A 19,070-nucleotide genomic window follows, 5' to 3' on the forward strand; every position below is an offset into this window, starting at 1 on the left:
TATAGCACATGTGTATTTTACAATATTTTAAATCTTACGTGCTAATTTTTAAAGTATTAATGAACCTCAGAGTATTTGATTCTTCAGTTATATCAGATGAGAACCTATTACAATTCTGATCCTAGCCTGAATTTTCTACTCCTAAATCCTAAGTATATCCTGCCCTGTATCCTTTGCTTATCCCCTACTATGACTTTCTAATCCTTGAAACCACAGCTGTGTTTCCTAAAATAAGTTATCTACAGGGCCCTTTTACCTGCTTTTGAGATTTTAACCACGGTGCAAGAGCAGTAGCAGCACGTCTGCACTCATACTTGTATGTTTAACAAGCAGATATTAGTAATAATGAATTCTTTCTCTTCCTAATTATTTAGCTCTGTAAGAAGCATCATTTTGGGATTAACAAACCAGAGAAGATTGTACCATCTCCTGATGATTCGAAGTTTCTGTTGAAGACCTTTACACATATTAAATCTAATGTGTCTGCGCCTAATAAAAAGAAAGTAAGAGTTTAATTGATATGGGCTTGGAATTCATCTTTGATTAGTTTTAAATTGAGGGGTGACTCTTCTGCTAGTAAACTTATTTACTTGTCATATTGAAGCACCATCTCTGCCTGTCCTTGGAATTATTTTCACTTTTCTCTTAGGGGGTTGTGTGGTATTTAAATTCAATTCCTGCAATAATAGTAGATTCATTTCTTACAGGTTAAAGAAAGTAAAGAAAAGGAGAGGTTGGAGAGAAGATTACTTGAGGAGTTGCTGAAGATGTTCATGGACTCCGAATCTTTTTACTATAGCTTGACCTATGACCTGACCAATTCGGTGCAGAGGCAAAGTGCTGGGGAGGGGGACCCCCGCCCCCTCTGGCAAAAGGTACCCTTCACAGCTCAGAACAGGGTTTGCCCTGGAACAGTTTATGGACCCATTTATCTTCTATAGGAAAACTGAAACGTGTCTCTGAACTATTTATTCTCTACCTTCTCCAGGTTGATGACCGATTTTTTTGGAATAAATATATGATACAAGACCTTACTGAGATTGGTGTGAGTAGTTGTTTCTAAAATATTCTAAGGTAGTTATAGTTATTAAGCAAATATTTTTAAATTTTCCTGAAATAAAGTCTCACATGGTGTTTTCCCTGTAGAATGGGAATCATTTAGCTAGGAAAAATCAAGGCACTATTTTAAGGCAGTTCACAATTCGCCTGTATAGCCGCAGGCCTATCTTTTTAGAAGATTCCCATGGGATAGTCTTAATTTAAGGCTGTGGAACTAATATCTGTAGAGTTCCTGTAAAAGAGCTATTTTGTTTGCACCCATTGGAAATATTGAAGCCCAGTTTTCCTTTGATGATACAGTTGTTTAATGTTCTTCTTTCTTCTTCTGGGAATTGGAACAGACAGAGCTCTAAGAATATTGCAGTACTGCCATTATGCGAATCAGGGAAGACAGGGACTATGATGAGATTATTGCATGAGGTTCCTTCTGGTTTAATGACTGCCTTCTTCCTTTACTCTGTCATGTATGTCAGAGAATTATGACTGTCTAAGGGCAATACATTTACTCAATCAACCAGTATTTATGAGAGGCCTACTATGTGCCAATTACAGGTTGGGCAAAAAAGCTGAAGAGAGTCACAAATTTTCTTAAGCTTTCAGAAAGTTCACATTTTTTTCTTTCTATTTCTCCCTCTTGGTGGTGGTTAGTATAAATGATTTTGACTTCTTTTTCTGGTAGTATCTAAAACTAGGTATCTTTCCTGCCTCACCTCTCTAAAATGTTCTCTTTTGTCTATGATGCTGATGAAACGATGACCACCAAACCTCAGTGGTAAAGGAGAAAACTAAATATCTATAATGACTTTTTGTCTTGTTTGCTGATATATTAAGTTTGAAAATGTTTTGCAGAGTTTTTTGTCAGACACTTAGCATTACCATTTGAAACCGATGACATAATAAAGATGGCATTTGGCAGCATACATTTCTCTAGTCAAGAGTTTTGCATTTCTTGCTAGAACAAAAGTACAAATAATGAGAATGATGCTAAAAATGAGTATAGCTAGACCCTTCACTTGACTATTTTCAACTCTAACCATCTTCCTAAGATCTTGCCTGCAGGCTTCATAAAATTGTGAGATAGGACCCCGATATATGGTTGTAAAAGAAGAGGTAGATTTGAAGTTAATGCTGAATAGAGGCTAGATACAGTTATGGACATAGAGAAAGAGGGACTAAGAACACCTTCTCTGGAGCACCTTTCATCCTTTGCTGTCCCGCGTACATGTCCCAGTTGAGAAATCTGAGTATTTTTAGTCTAAAAAGCACAGAAGAGGAAATCTCTAATTAATACTCTCGTAATTACATTGGATGACTTTTTTTTTTTTAGGGCCACACCCGTGGCATATGGAAGTTCTCTGGCTACGGGTCAGATCTGAGCTACAGCTGCTGGCCTACACCGTAGCCACAGCAACGTGGGACCCAAGCCCCCTCTTTGACCTACACCATAGCTCATGGCAATGCCAGATCCTTAACCCACAGAGCGATGTCAGGGATCAGACCCACATCCTCATGGATACTAGTTGGGCTCATTACTGCTGAGCTGCAATGGGAGTTTCCATGGATGACTTTTTAAAATAAGATATTTATGGAAAGGATTTTTTTTGGCATTTACTACTTGGATTATAGCCTGGCAAAGCAAGACTTTTTCTAAAGTAGGAAATAGAGTAGACCTCTGTGTTTCATAATAAAATAATCAGAGTTGGTTGTATTTTTATTAAAGTTGGGAGTTGAAAATCAGCCTTTACGCTTTTTTTCCTATACCAGCAGGAATAATTGTAATAGCACTATTTATTAAATCCTTATTATAAGGAAGGCACCGTGCTAAAAACCCTTTATTTTTATTTATTTATTTTTTTGTCTTTTTGCCATTTCTTGGGCCGCTCCTGTGGCATATGGAGGTTCCCAGGCTAGGGGTCGAATCGCAGCTATAGCCGCTGGCCTACGCCAGAGCTACAGCAGCGCAGGATCCAAGCCGTGTCTGCAACCTACACCACAGCTCACGGCAACGCTGGATCGTTAACCCACTAAGCAAGGGCAGGGATCGAACCTGCAACCTCATGGTTCCCAGTCAGATTCGTTAACCACTGCGCCACCACGGGAACTCCGAAAAACCCTTTAGATTTTACTCATTTAATCTTCACAACAACCTTATTGTGGTGGTATGGCGAGATTAAGTGATTCACCTGAGCGAAGTGGACTTGCATTTGTACCCAGTAGTCTGGCCCATATGCTGTGGTGCCTCTCAGGCAGCTCTTCTTGAATGACTGCTATAAAGGGGACTGCCTCCCCTCCGTCCCCTCCCTCCCTTCCTTGGTGGTCTCCAGTAAGCAGAAAACATGGTCAAAGGATGGAAGGTTTCTACTTCTAATAAACTAACAAGTATGTGCTAGCTACTGTTTGGATTTAAGAAAGTACCAGTGCTATACAGCATAGAAACGACATGATGTTCATATTATTTTCAGACACCGGATGTGGACTTTTGGATTATCCCCATTATCCAAGGTTTTGTACAGATTGAGGAACTTGTGGTTAATTATAATGAGTCATCTGATGATGAGAAAAGCAGCCCGGAGACTCCCTCTCAGGAGTCCACCTGCGTAGATGACATTCACCCACGATTTCTGGTGGCCCTCATTTCACGCCGCAGTAGGCACAGAGCAGGTGAGTGGAGGGCTGTAATATGTGCAAATGCAATCCAGGCGAGAATGGAACATCTGCAGATGTATTGAAATGCTAATGACAATAATGGATTTGGAAGCAGAGTTGGCTTCAAAGTGCTCAGTGATTCTCAATAGTATGATGTAATTGGGGACCAATTTTTTGGAGAGAAGTGAATGGGGGAGAGTTAACAAAAGGAGGGGAAAGGAAGGGAGGTATATATATGGAAAAGAGATGAAAGTCGCTTGGGATGTGCTTCTAAATACCATTGTTCCTACTGACAGTCTGTTTCACAGTAATAAATCCTTCCTGAGTGCTAGCACCTTTGGGAAAACCCTCCGCTTTCAGTTCACAGGAACTATCTCAGCGTCAACTTTTAAAAAACAATGATGAATACAGGCATGATTTGGGCTAAGTGGATATTGTTCTGCCTGGCAGTTGCACATTAGATCCCCAAGGCCATCCTGAAAGATACAGATTTGGTTAAGAATCATAGCTAGCCACTAAATCATTTTTTTTAAGTGTTGCTGTTTTCCGTTTTAAATTTTTTAGGAATGCGTTATAAACGAAGAGGAGTGGATAAAAATGGAAATGTTGCAAATTATGTGGAGACTGAGCAATTAATTCACGTGCATAATCATACTTTGTCATTTATTCAAACACGAGGCTCTGTGCCTGTCTTTTGGAGCCAGGTTGGATATCGATATAATCCAAGACCTCGGCTGGACAGAAGTAAGCCTGTTGCACACAATTTCAGAGGGAATATTTTAAAAATATTAGATACTTTATAGGTTTGGATTTGTTTTGCCAGCTACTTCATTTCAAACAGTAGCTCGTACGGTGAAATTTAATAATGATATAATAATCCTGAAAGTAATAACGATTGTTGACAATTTAAGTAATTCACAATTAAAAAATTCCAAAATAGAGCAAAACATGTTATTTCACAGATTTTAATTTGTTGTTTCTTTGAGGAACACTTTATTGCATACTTAATTTTGGGAAAGTGTAAATATAGCCAGTATTTGTAGAAGTAGGAAATAACTAGACAGCATCTACAAAAAAGGATAAGATGCCTTTACCACAGAAGTTTTGCTGTGAAAGGTTTATTGTTGTTGTTTTAAATATTAAAGATTTAATTTCTTCCAATATTTTAATTTTAGCACTGGAATAGCTAAATTATATCAATCTTAATAGATTACTGAATGAGGCTGATTTAAAAATTGTTTATATCTGACAAGTAGACTAGGTATATAAATAATAAATATCATGGTTTCATAGTTGCCACCTTCAGTATATTTCAGTTGGGGAGGAAAAAAGAAATCAGAGCTCTTCGGCTTAGCATTTCATTTTAAAATACTGGCTTTTGACAATCTTAGTTACATTTGGGCTGTCAGTGAACTATTTAAGAATAAAGATGGAATAAATACTAATTTCTGTCTTAAACATGGGAAGGAAAAATAGATTTTGTATCACTTCTTTGTAGGTGAAAAGGACACGGTTGCCTATTTCTGTGCCCATTTTGAAGAACAGCTGAAAATTTACAAAAAACAGGTGGGATTTGATCTGTAGTAATTAGTGTTCCTTCATATTTTTAGAATTGGTTCTGTATCTGTTTCTTTAAATTTTGTGAAAATAACAAACTAAAACCTCCACTCACACACCAGAATGACTAAAATATAAAAGGGAAATGCCGGTTTTGTCAAGGATGTGGAGCAGCTAGCTGGAACTCTAATACAAAATCAGTCAATCAATCAGTCAGTCTCCCTGAGAGAAACATGTTTTCAATCAGGGAGGTATGTATAGGAACATTTATTGCAACATAAAAAACCCCCTAACTGTTCATTAGAAGGTCAATGGGGCAATGAAGTACAGCATATCTGAATTGTTGGCTATAAATGCTTGAAAATGATGAAGTAGATTTATCTATGTACTAACGTGGAAAGATCTTAAAATCCTATAGTGGAGTGAGAGAATTGTGAAACAGCATATGGTGTGTTACCATTTTTAAAACCCCACAGAACCGCCCCCCTCCCCCGTCATTTTATACATATGTTGTTCTCTTCCATATGTATGTGTGTGTTCTCTCGCCCACATAGGGCACGTGCATTTATACAGGAGAGCATTGAGGTGGTCTGAAAGCTTCAAACTGTAACAGTTATCTTCAGGGAAAGCTGTGGACTGGGATGTGGTCAGGAAGTATGTGACCTTTATCCAATTTGGAAGTTTTTACAATGAGCAAATTTCATGTATTGGCAATATATGTAATTATCAGTAGCATTGTAGAGAATAAGCCACAATTTAAATGTAACACTTTATCATTGTAAAAATTGAAGCAATATTGAGGTATGTAAAGGAAACAGAATAGCCTCCTCACCACCCTCATTCCTGCTTCCTCTCGACTTCATGACCTGTTTGTACACATCAGTTTTACGGGTGTATGTTGAGCAGACACTCCTAATAGTACTCCAAGAGTGTCCCTTTATCCAATTCTCCTCCCTCTTCAGGAAGTGGGCCCACGCTCGGTCTGACTCAGGTGTTGTGTCACCACTGTTTATCTTGCCCGTGATTGGCTTAGGTGTTGGGCTGTGTGTGTTGTTGACATTTTGGCCAAGAGGTCTGATGTGAGGGGAAGTCTGCTGGGAGGCTCTGGGAAAGAGTTCAGGCTCTAATAAAAAGAGATTTAGGAACTCATAGTCCCTCTCTGGTTGTTGTGTCTGGATTTAATTGGTACTGCTGCAGCTATGTCAGGGCTAGTTCATTAGCCTGAGGATTGACCAATATGCCTGAGATGGTAGAATGAAAGGTGGAAAGAACTGGTAACCACTGAAGAAAGCAATTCTGTGAACCATTCAACCTCCAGACTTCTGAAGTTCAGAACAGACTTCTGTTCTGAGATTTGAGTCAGTAATTTGTCATTTGCAGCACAAAACATCTTGACACATGCATATATGTAATTCAAAATTTAACTCAAAAGAGGGCTATAAGCTGTACCTTATATACTGTTTTGCACCTGTTTTCACTTAAGAGCTCATGGTGGCTTTTTAACCATTGGTGGACCTTTAGGGTATAGCTTTTGCTATTTCAGAATTCTCTAAAAAAATTTTTTTTATATATTTTGGAATACTTGTGTGCTTTATGGAGTAAATATCCAGAGGTGAAATGGCTGGGTTAAACAGCACACTTATTTTAGGTTGACACCACTCAGTTACTCCCCAAAAGATCGTACTAGTTTTCACTGTCAGCAATAATGGGAGCCTGTGCCCATTTCCCCGTGTATTCACCAATGCTGTCTATACTTAGTATTCAGTTTTTGCCTGTCCATAGGTGAAAACTAGTTTTCTGTTTTACATTTTGCATTTATTTGCTAATAAAGTTGTCATGTTTACTGGCTATTTGTTTTCTCTTGTGATATCCTTTTTTATCTTTTACCCATTTTTTTCTAACTGAACTTGTAGCACTCTAGAAGACCATTCATGCCATTGATACAAACAATTCTCATAAATCAAAGTGTAACAAATGAAAAAAAAAATTTTTTTTTTTTTTTTTTTTTTTTGCTTTTTTAGGGCTACATGGGCAGCATATGGAAATTCCAGACTAGGGGTCAAATTGGAACTGCAGCTGCCAGTCTACGCCACAGCCACAGCAACTCGGGATCCAAGTCAAGTCTTTGACCTGCACTGCAGCTCACGGCACCTTAACCCACTGAGCCAGGCCAGGGACAGAATCTGCATCCTCATGAATACCAGTTGGGTTTGTCATTGCTGAACCACAACAGGAACTCCCTGAAAATCTAATTTTTTAGGGGAAGAAAACTGATGCTCGAGTGGTTTAATTTGTGAGCTTGACTATAAAATAATTTCTAAGACATCATTCTAAATATAGTAAAAATCATATTATGAGTCTAATGTCTGATTAAACTGATTTTTTTCCTTTTCTGTATTCTCACAGGTTATTATTAACTTGGTAGACCAGGCAGGAAGAGAAAAAATTATTGGCGATGCTTACCTGAAGCAAGTATTGCTCTTTAACAACTCACAGCTCACTTATGTCTCCTTTGACTTCCATGAGCACTGGTAAGGTGGCTTCCCGAGATGAGTTTTGATCCGTTTCATTGTTTGCGGTATATACAACCGCAGGGACCTTGGTTTCTCTTTTTACTGGGAAGAAAAATTTCTCTTTCTCCTCATGGTGAGAAAGGAAAGGGGTATCCTTTGTTTACATAGCTATGTTCAAATGGGTTTTATTTTGCCTAGGAATTTAATTGTTCCTGAAGTACTTACAGTCTTTTTGTTCCAAAATGACTTGGAGACTTCAAGTTCTCTTTTTTCTTTCATTATCCACTTTCTGCTTGAGTTTGAGCCTGAGAGAAGTAATACGTTCCCTTACTTAAAAATCACCCAGCTGTTTTCATCTCTGTTAGTAATACTTCTCTCCATATACATAAGCTTCACTAGAGTTTGCTCTGGAAAAATAACAATAATTTGGATGGTAACTTTCACTTATGTGTATTCTGAAAGAAAGTTTCTTTTGTTGTATCCTGGCTCTAATGTGGGTGCATTTAGGTAGATAATGAAAATTTCATGGGAGGAGTTCCCATTGTGGCTCAGGGAGTTAAGAATTCAATGTTGTCTCTGTGAGGATGTGGGTTCTATCCCTGACCTCACCCAGTGGGTTAAGGATGGTTGCTGCAGGCTGTGGTATAAGTCACAGATGCAGCTTGGATCCTGTGTTGCTGTGGCATAGAACTGCAGCTGTGGCTCCCATTTGACCCCTCTCCTAGGAACTTCCACATGCCACAGGTGTGGTCATAAAAAGGGAAAAAAGAAAAAAGAAAGAAAATTTGGTGGGGAAAGAAGTTTCTGATACCTATGATATGTTTCAGTGTATTGATAAGCATATTTTCTTTCATAATGCAGATTAGCTAAACATGTATATAATTGCCTATATAATCTTTAATCATGTTAATCTCATGTATTTATAGTAATAATTTTCTTTAATTTTTCCAAGCAGCCTTAAATATCATATCTTGAGCTATAGGGGAAAAACTATTATTAAATATTTTTTTCTTTCTTTTGGCATGTATTTTAGCCGAGGAATGAAGTTTGAAAATGTTCAAACACTAACAGATGCCATTTATGACATTATTCTTGACATGAAGTGGTGTTGGTAGGTATTTCATAAGAATCCAGTTTGACAGACTCTTGGTCTTGAAAGCATATATATTTTTCTAGTACCACTAAGTGTTAAAATAGTAGCAGCAGGCTGAGAAAGAATTTTTGTTTTTCTTCTTCTGCTTCCCAATCCCTATTCTCCTCTTCAGGAGAGTGTTAGTCATTAGGCATTGTTAGCTTTGAGCAGGGAAGAGGAGTCAGATGGTTGGGCAAAATGAAGTGAAGTGCTCTGGAACTAGAATTCCTTCTCATGCTCTGTGTTCTGTATTTCCTCCTGGTCCCTAACGTGAGGATGAAGGCTTAGAAGTATTTAGTGTCAGTTTTGAGGCATTTAAAAATTGTCAGAGAGGGAAGATGTTTCTTAGACTCTAGGAGGGAGATGTAGGAGGAAGAAAATTGGCTTAAGGGACAGAAGAGAACATTTGATTAGATTTTAAGGCTATAAGTGGCAGAGAAATTAGATGAGCGAGGCATGCTGCATGATTCCTCACTGGGTGGTAGAGTGTCTGTTCAAGCTAGTTTAGATGCATTAAAACTTGGAGTCAAAAAGGAGGAGCAGGGAGTTCCCTAGTGGCCTAGCAATTAAGGATTTGGTGTTGTCACTGCTGTGGCTTGGGTTTGATCCCTGGCCTGGGAACTTCCGAATCCCAAGGGCATAGCACCACTACCAGCCCCAAAAAAGAGGAGAAACAGGATGGTATTTAAAGTGCATTCTGGAGTTCCCGTCGTGGCGCAGTGGTTAACGAATCCGACTGGGAACCATGAGGTTGCGGGTTCGGTCCCTGCCCTTGCTCAGTGGGTTAACGATCCGGCGTTGCCTTGAGCTGTGGTGTAGGTCGCAGACGCGGCTCGGATCCGGCGTTGCTGTGGCTCTTGCGTAGGCTAGTGGCTACAGCTCCGATTGGACCCCTAGCCTGGGAACCTCCATATGCTGCGTGAGTGGCCCAAGAAATAGCAAAAAGACAAAAAAATAAATAAATAAAAAAAATAAAGTGCATTCTGGTTTTAAAAGTATAGAAAAGCATAACGACAGGTTATGTCAGCTCTGCCTAATATTGTGTGACTCAGGCCAAGTCTCTCTTTCTGTGCTTCAGCCTTTTTTTTTTTTTCTCAAAATGGGATAATATCTTCTGTGTCAAGTTATTGTGTAAATTAATAATGTATACAAAAGTCTTAGTAATGTCTGCCACATAAGAATAGTGCAAGCAAATTGATAACTAATGCTGCTTTTTAAAAATGCTATACTTTAAAGAATTGGAGGTTTTAGAAAACTTAAAAGTATTACATATTGTAAAATAATTCCATACTATTTTTGAAAGGGTTGATCAAGCTGGGGTAATATGTAAACAAGAAGGGATTTTTCGCGTTAATTGCATGGACTGCCTGGATCGCACCAACGTGGTCCAAGCTGCCATCGCACGAGTGGTCATGGAACAGCAGGTAATTTGGAGTCCACTGGATTGTAAATATTCATTTTTAATTTGTTTTTAACATGTAAACAAGGTACTATATGTTTGTTCTGTAGAACATTTATACCATGCAAGTATCCTTGTTGCTTTAAAACCTGGAAAGTGCAACCTTCACTAGAAATCAGTTGAAAAAAGAGGTGTTTTCTTAAGTACTCATTTCAAGAATATGAAGCCCAGCATTTAGAATTTTACTGGGTGGCACTGTGTGGTCATTTTCTTTTCTCTCTCAGACCCAAACCCTCCCTTCTGTACTCGGGGCATGGGGTCTGCACATCACCTTTCTGCTTGACCACCTGGTTCCACGTCAGGCTCTGTCAATAGGGGGCATGAGGCTGGGGGAGGAAAAAGGGACTACTTTCTTCACCTGTGTTTTATTCCCATTATCAGCATCCTGTCTGGGGCTGTGGTTCCCTTGGCACCTCAGAACCAGCCTCTTCTCTTTGTGCTCCAGTCCTTGTGGTGGCAACTGTTTCCTGTAGTCATTATATCTCTTAACTCAGTGTCCCCTTTTAGATCTCTCAGCCTCCAACACCTGGGTAACAAATTCTCAGAATTGACATTCCTAGCATTTTTTTTTTCCCCCTAATGTAATCTTGTGACTGTCTATTAAGGACGCCTTCTAGTGTCACATTGAAGCAGCCAGGTTTAGCCAGGTTTTGGAGATCAAGCCCTGGCTCTACCACAGATGAGATATTGAACCCATTGCAAAGAACTCAACTTCTCCAAACCTTTCTCTCTTCATCCTTAAAATGGGGGGTAGAGTATTGATCACATAGGGTTGTTATGAGGAGTAAATGAGATAATTTATTTTTAAAAGGCTCTTAGAATGTGGCAGCAGAATTAACATTTGTTGGGTTCTTACTGCTCTGCTACTATCAATATTGTTGTTTCTTTTTTTTTTTTTTTTTTTTTTTTTTTTGTCTTTTTGCCTTTTCTAGGGCTACTCTCGCAACATATGGAGGTTCCCAAGCTAGGGGTCTAATCAGAGCTGTAGCCACCGGCCTACACCCCAGCTCACGGCAATGCCAGTTCCTTAACCCACTGACCAAGGCCAGGGATCAAACCCGCAACCTCGTGATTTCTAGTCCGATCCGTTAACCACCTCGCCACGCCAGGAACTTGTTGTTTCTATATGATTTCTTCGCTATTTAGTTTTACCTCATAGGCAAATTTAAAATGAAGATAAGGGTTAAATCCCTGGCCGCAAGCCATGGACATGGCCAAATGAAACAAAACAACAACAAAAAAACTCCTCCAAACAAACAAGACAAAATATAGTAGTATGAGCCTACACTTTAAAAATCATGCCAAAACAGTATAAAATTTTTATTCTATTTATTCAGCTGTAGCAATTCAGAAAGCTGTCTTTCAAGTGGGACTTTATTTGGAAAAAAGTCTGAAAACATCATTTCCTTTATTTAAGGATCTTAATTGTACAGGCATAGCCTTCCTTTCTCTGCAGTATACGTTTTATGCTATGATTTCCTGGCTTATATGCAGTTAATCTACCAATGTATTAATTTTAGCTGAAAAAATTAGGTGTGATGCCCCCGGAGCAGCCACTACCGGTGAAATGCAATCGGATATATCAGATAATGTGGGCCAACAATGGTGACTCCATTAGCAGACAGTATGCTGGGACAGCCGCTCTAAAGGTAAGTACCTGCAGCCAGCATCTGTGGATCATTCTGTGGGACACGGGATGTTGTTTAAAACAAGCTTGGTTTTTGAGAGAAAAGAATGTGGGTTGCAGGTGGTCGGTGTATATGGTTGGCTACTTTCTGCAGTGTTTGAGTAAGGCAGGGGTCTTGCATGTATAAATTCCTGCCGGTACCAGTAATGTGACTCAAACTGGCCACCCAATAAAGGGAGAGACAGGCTGCGTGGACCTGAGGAAGAGCATACATTGTTTCAGAAGGGAGCTGGTCTGCTCTTTCCTTATGATGATGGAGGTCTAGCATTGCTAGATTTCCCAGTCTTCAAGGAAGTTTGGAAATCTGGAATTCTACATGTAGTAGTTGGTTTTAAAAACTTTATGCAGAGAAAATATAACATGTATATGTTGCTGGGAGTTGGGTCCCTGGTATAATTTGCCTTCTCTGAATTTGAATCCCAATCCTTCCTCTTAGCTAGCTCTGTGACTGGGCAAGTCACTTGGCTTCTCTGTGTTTGCTTTTCATTTTTAAAGCAGGAAAAATACTAGGCCCACTTCATGAGAATGTCCTGGGAGTATATGAGTTAATATATATGAGAACTTAGGCCATTCCCTAACATATAGTAATTGATGAAGAAATGTTCTATTTCCTTTTTGTGATTGTTATAAATGAAGTCTTTGGGGGATCCTACCAAACCAAATTTACTAAAAATGTAAAATATAGTCACTGGTCTGTAAATTAGGTTTATATTAATTTTCCTTCAAGGTAATAGTTTACCTCAGGATATTTATTGTAACAAATTGTACCATCAAGAGCTCAGCAGGCATCAGATAATCCATATTTTGGTTAAGTGATGAATATCGAAAACTTTTTGTGAAGTTCCAATGTGGCTCAGCAGTAATGAACCCAACTAGTATCCATGTGGACATGGGTTCGATCCCTGGCCTCATTCAGTGGGTTAAGGATCTGGCATTGCCATGAGCTGTGGTGTGAGTCGCAGATGCAGCTCAGATCCCACATTCCTGTGGCTGTGGCATAGGCTGGTGGCTACAGCTCCAACTGGAAAATAATTAAGATTAGAACAGAAATAGATAAAATAGAACATAGAAAAACAGTAGAAAGGATTGGCAAAGCTAAGAGTTGGCTTTTTTGAAGAGATAAATAAAATTTCCTTGGCTAGGCTAACCAAGGAAAAAGAGAGAGGACTCAAATACAGTTATAAATGAAGAGACATTACAAGTGATTCAGTAGAAATACGTAGGATTATGAAACTACTATGAACAGTCTTATGCCAACAAATTGAACAATTTAGAGTAAATGCATAAATTCCTAGAAACATACAACCTATCAACATTGAATCACTGAAGCAATAGAAAATCGGAATAGATTGAGTATGGAATTGAATCAGTAATCAAAAACCTCCCAACAAAGAAAAGCCCAGAACTAGATTAACTGGTGAATTCTACAAATATTCAAAGAAGAATTAACACCAGTCTTTTTCTATCTCTTTTCAAAAAATAGAAAAGGGAACATTTCCAAACTAATTTAATGAAGCCCTGTTACATAAGCCAGATAAAGACACAAGAAAATTATGAACTCATGTCCCTGATTAGTATAGACAAAATTATTCTCAACAAAATACCAACAAACCAACCCTTCAACAGCACATTAAAAGGATCACATACCATGAGCAAGGGAGACTTATCCCTTGTTTAGAATTCAAAAATCAATAAATATGTTTGACCACATCAAGAAGAATGAAAGATAAAATCATATGATCATCTCAATAGATGCAAAAAAAAGCTTTTGGCAAAATTCAACATCCTTTCATGATAAAAACTCAAAAAATTAGGTACAGAAGGAACGTACCTTGCATAAGAAAAGCCATAGGCTCACAGCTGACATCATACTCTAGTGAAAAGCTAAAAGCTTTCCTCTAACATCAGGAAGAAGACAAGAGTGCCCACTAAAGAAAAATTTTAACTGAGAAAAGGTGAAAGGACCGTACCCTAAAAACTGTTAAGACATTGATGAAAGAAATTGAAGAAGACACAAATAAATGGGAGATAGTCCAGGTTCATGGCGTAGAGAAATTAATATTAAAATGTTATTACCAGTTACCCAAAGCAAGCCATCTATATAGATTCAAAGCAGTCTCTATCAAAATTACATTGGTGTTTTCCTTAAAAGTAGGGGAAAAAAAAAAAAATCCTAAAATTTATGTGGAACCGCAAGAGACCCCCAATAGCCAAAGCAATCCTGAGAGAAAACTGGAGGCATCCCATTTCCTGATTTCAAACTATATTACAAAGCTATAGTAATTACAACAATATAGTAGTGGCATAAAAACAGGCACATGGACCAATGGGATAGAACTGAGAGCCTAGAAATAAACCCATGCATATACAATCAACTAATATTTGACAAGAGAGCCAAGAATACCCAATGAGGAAATGAGAGTCTCTTCACTAAATGGTGTTGGGAAACTGGAATATTCACATGCAAAATAATTAAGTTGGACCCCTATCTTACACGTTCACAAAAAGTAACTCAAAATGGATTAAAGACTTAAATGTAAGGCATGGAACTTTACTCCTCCAAGAAATTAGAGGGGAAAAGTACCTTGACATTGGTCTTAGCAATGATTTTTTGGACGTGACACCAAAAGCACAAGAAGAAAAAATAAACAAGTTAAGACTACAACAAAAAAAGCTTTTGCGGGAGTTCCCGTCATGGCGCAGTGGTTAACGAATCCAACTAGGAACCATGAGGTTGCAGGTTCAATCCCTGGCCTTGCTCAGTGGCTTAAGAATCTGGCTGGCGTTGCTGTGAGCTGTGGTGTAGGCCACAGATGCGGCTCGGATCCCGCATTGCTGTGGTTCTGGAATGGGCCAGCGGCTCCGATTCAACCCCTAACCTGGGAGCCTCCATATGCTGTGGGCGTGCCAAAATAAATAATCAGCAAAATGAAAAGACAGCCCATGAGATGGGAGAAAATATTTGCAAGCCCTGTCTCTGATAAAGGGTTAATATCCAAAATATGTAAAGAAGTAATGCAACTCAATAACAAAAAAGAAATAATCAAATTTAAAAATGGGCAAAGGACCCGAACAAACTTTTTTCCAAAGAAGATTTACAAATGGCCAATATGTACATAAAAAGGCACTCAACGTCAGTAATCATCAGGAAACTGCAAATCAAACCACAATGAGCTACTCGTTGGAATGGCTATTATCTAAAAGGTAAGGGATAGCAAGTGTTGTGGAGAAAAGGTAGCCCTTGTACATTGTTGCTGTGAATATAAATTGGCATAGCCACTATGGCAAATGGTAGGGATGTTCCTCAAAAAATTAAAAATAGAACTACCATATGATCCAGCAATCCTATTTTATGAGTATTTACCCAAAGAAAATGAAATATCTTGGAGATACCTGTACTCCTGTGTTTGTTGTAGCACTATTCACAGTAGTCAAGATATGGCAACAACCTAAGTGTCTGATGGATAAACTGTTGAAGAAAATGTGTGTGTGTGTGTACAAAACTGTATATAATGTATTCAGCCATAAAAAAGAAGAAAATTCTGACATTTGCAGCAACATGGATGAACTTTGAGAACGTTAAGTGAAATAAGCCAAACAGAGAAAGACAAATACTGCATAATCTCACTCAAGTATAGAGTTTTAAAAGGTCAAATTCATAGAAACATGGAGTAGATTGGTGGTTACCAGAGGATGGGAGAATGGGGAGATGTTGGTCAAAGAGTACAAACTTTCAGTTATGAGACGTTCTGGGGATTGAACGTACAGCCTGTGGCTGTAGTTAACAATCCTATACTGTATACCTGAGATTTGCTAAGAGAATAGATCTTAAATGCTCTTACCCTCCACCTCCACCGCCACACACATTCCAAAAGGCATTAGATGATGGTTGTGTTAGTTAGCTAACCTTAATGTAATCATTTCAGAATATGCATATGTATATCAAATTGCCACATTGTACACCTTAAACAATGCTACTTCTCAATTATATAAAGCTAGAAAAAGAGGAACACAACTTTTTCCTCTTTGATGTTACACTTATTTGGATGTAGCATTCATGTCTCTCTCTTCCGTAATAGGTTCATGTTGCTAAGTTAATATTTCCTGTGAATGACCTAACTAATCGGCAACATATTCTTCCTAAGTTGTCAGCTTTAGGACAAAGCCTGTTTCCAAGATTGCCTTGGATAGAAATAGTGGGGTTGGGATGGGGAAAAAAGAGACTGTGCTTTCTTTGCCTTAAGTTTAAGTCACTACCTCTCTAGGAACTTGCTCTGACACCTTTGTTGTGAAAACCAAGAGAAACAAAACAATTAAATCTTCATTGGATCATTCTACAGTGATTGTAATGTGCAGCAAGGTATGGAAACCTCTGCTCTCTCTCTCTCTACACACAAGCACATACACAGGTTAAATCTCGTAAGAAACTCTAGGAACTGTTCACATTTTCCCACATCAGAAACTTGTGGGTTTTGAATAGCATACCAGTTGGAGGCTTGAAAATCTTTTTTTGTTTTGTTTATTATCTAATAAGTTTTGATGTGTAAATTCTAGATATTCTACAGATTGCCAAGAATGGCTTTATGTTAAGGCACCATCTCTCTGTGAAGACTTGATGCCACCAATAGCATGTTTAGTTATTCAACATGCTTGGATCTGAGTCAGAAACTAGTAGCTGTTTTCATTACATTATTTGGAAACTATAAAAAGCCTGTAGAATCCAGTCTTGAATCAGAAGCCCACATTGACTTCAGGAACATTTTTGTGTTTGAATAAATTGTCAAAGTGACATTTTCCTTGACAGGGTGACTTTACAAGGACAGGAGAAAGGAAGTTAGCAGGAGTTATGAAAGATGGCGTTAACTCGGCAAATAGGTATTACCTGAATCGATTTAAGGATGCCTACCGGCAAGCTGTTATAGGTAAGGAACATAAATGCCTTTCTTTCTTTGGTTTTCTTTTTGTGACTAACATTTTACAGAAACCAACTTCATTAATATAATCCATATGCTTTATAATAAACTCCTGTTTCTATATTGAGCATCTTACCCAATAAATCAAATTCAAATTTTTACAAGATTAGATAGAATTTGACAAAGTTTCTAGGCTGGAGCAACAATAGAAACCATCCATTTCCACATATATTTGTCAATTTGATATTCATGTAACCAAAGGCAGGGTTGAGACTCCTAGAGTATGCCCTAAAACTTCATCAACTAAAAACTCCATGTTTTGTTTTCTGATTACTCAAGGCTGAGAGATATAACAAGATAATTTTCTCTCTTCATATGATATTTATCATGTGTTCTTGCTGTGGACATGTAAGCAGTGATTTAACAGGATGTTAGCGTGTCAGATTTAGGGATTATCCTAACCAATTCTTATCATTATTTAAGAGGAAATGGAGGGTGGATTGATGAGTAGAACTCATGCATTGGCGTATTGTAAATTTAATTTTCATGAAAGTATTACCTTTTAGGATTAAAGTAAATGTAAAGTGTTCTGGATTAGAACCAAGTATAACAGCTTGTCCTGTGGTCTCTAAGAATATTTTTTTAAGATCTTTTTTTTAACCTGATTATTTATTATACATGAAATGGTAAGGCCCAGGCATAGGCCAGTTAGGAACTTGAGAAGTCGGGTCTAAACAACTTTAGTTTATTTGCCACAGATAGGGTGTGTGCTGACAGGAAAATTGGCTTTTAATGCTTTGTTCAAGAAAAAATAAGATCCTTTTTTCTGTTGCTTGATCTGATTTTGACCATCAGTAGCATCAGCTTCATCCCAGCCCAGAAGTGGGATCTCTTCAAAGTTGAGAGGGAGAGAGCCAGTAACAGTCTGGATTTACTGCTCCCCGCCTAAAGGGCCAGTGGTTGGCAATCTCTCCAGAAGCCTCCTCCTGTCTCACTGTCCCAAACAAGTATAGGGATTACAATGATTTTGTTGAGTCTTGAGCTACATCCTACATTGGGAGAAAGTTAGCTTGTCTGTTCAGTTCCTTTGCCCATTTAAAAACTGGCCTCTGGGAGTTTCCGTTGTGGTGCAGCAGAAATGAATCCGACTAGGAACCATGAGGTTGCAGGTTCGATCCCTGGCCTCGCTCAGTGGGTTAAGGATCCGGCATTGCGGTGAGCTATGGTATAGGTTGCAGACTCGGCTGGGATCTGGCGTTGCTGTGGCTCTGGCCTAGGCCAACAGCTACAGCTCCGATTTGACCCCTAGCCTGGGAACCTCTGTATGTCTGGTGCGGCCCTATAAAGACAAAAGACAATAAAATAAAGTAAAATTGGCTTCTTTTTCCTTTTATTATCTAGTTGTAGGATTTTTTTGTTTTTTTTTTTCCAACGGCTGCACTTGAGGCATATAGAAGTTCCTGGTCCAGAGATTGAATCTGAGCCACAGCTGAGACCTCTGTCACAGCTGTGGCAACACTGGATCCTTTAACTCACTGCACCAGGCTGGGATCAAACCTGCAGCTCCGCAGTGACCCAAGCCACTGCAGTTAGGTCCTTAACCCACTGTGCCACAGTGTGAACTCTTGGAATTTAGATCCAAGTGGAATTCAGTTAAATAATGAATTCCTCTATTTCCTCTGTTAAATAATGACAAGAATTGGTTAGGATAATTTCTAAATCTGATACCCTTTATATATTCTTGGATACAAGTCCCTTATCAGACAGATGATTTGTAAATATTCTCTCCTACTTGTAGGTTGTCTTAACTTTCATGACATTGTCCTTTTGAAACACAAAAGTTTTTTATTTTTTATAATGTCCAGTTTGCCTATATTTTTCTTCTGTTGTTTAGGATTTTAGTTTCATATCTAAAAAATTATGCTTAATCCGGAGTTCCTGTCGTGGCTCAGTGGTTAACGAATCCAACTAGGAACCGTGAAGTTGTGGGTTCGATCCTTGGCCTCGCTCAGTGGGTTAAGGATCCGGAGGTGCCGTGAGCTGTGGTGTAGGTCGCAGACGTGGCTCAGATCCTGCGTTGCTGGGGCTGTGGTGTAGGCTGGCA

The 19,070-nt window shown here is 38.7% G+C and overlaps 1 protein-coding gene across 2 annotated transcripts in view; it reads left to right on the forward strand.

Annotated features, from left to right (window-relative positions):
* Positions 1-19,070, forward strand: part of INPP5F (inositol polyphosphate-5-phosphatase F) — a 92,313-nt gene that overhangs the window by 57,923 nt on the left and 15,320 nt on the right. Inside the window, exons 4-14 of one of the 2 annotated variants that reach the window (XM_005671507.4) lie at positions 375-503; positions 708-875; positions 989-1,045; positions 3,522-3,720; positions 4,270-4,449; positions 5,204-5,271; positions 7,669-7,793; positions 8,809-8,886; positions 10,211-10,331; positions 11,887-12,015; positions 16,858-16,975. In XM_005671507.4, coding sequence (XP_005671564.1) covers positions 375-503; positions 708-875; positions 989-1,045; positions 3,522-3,720; positions 4,270-4,449; positions 5,204-5,271; positions 7,669-7,793; positions 8,809-8,886; positions 10,211-10,331; positions 11,887-12,015; positions 16,858-16,975 — 1,372 coding nt within the window. Of the gene's footprint in view, positions 1-374; positions 504-707; positions 876-988; positions 1,046-3,521; positions 3,721-4,269; positions 4,450-5,203; positions 5,272-7,668; positions 7,794-8,808; positions 8,887-10,210; positions 10,332-11,886; positions 12,016-15,607; positions 16,414-16,857; positions 16,976-19,070 lie in introns of those variants that run through there. The other variant, XM_084995678.1, reaches the window with a different exon arrangement.

The sequence above is a fragment of the Sus scrofa genome, chromosome 14, assembly GCF_054392235.1.
Source record: "Sus scrofa isolate SSC_HxYL_T2T_F1_AM1 chromosome 14, Sscrofa_HxYL_maternal_Yorkshire_Landrace_v2.0, whole genome shotgun sequence".
Lineage (NCBI taxonomy): Eukaryota > Metazoa > Chordata > Mammalia > Artiodactyla > Suidae > Sus > Sus scrofa.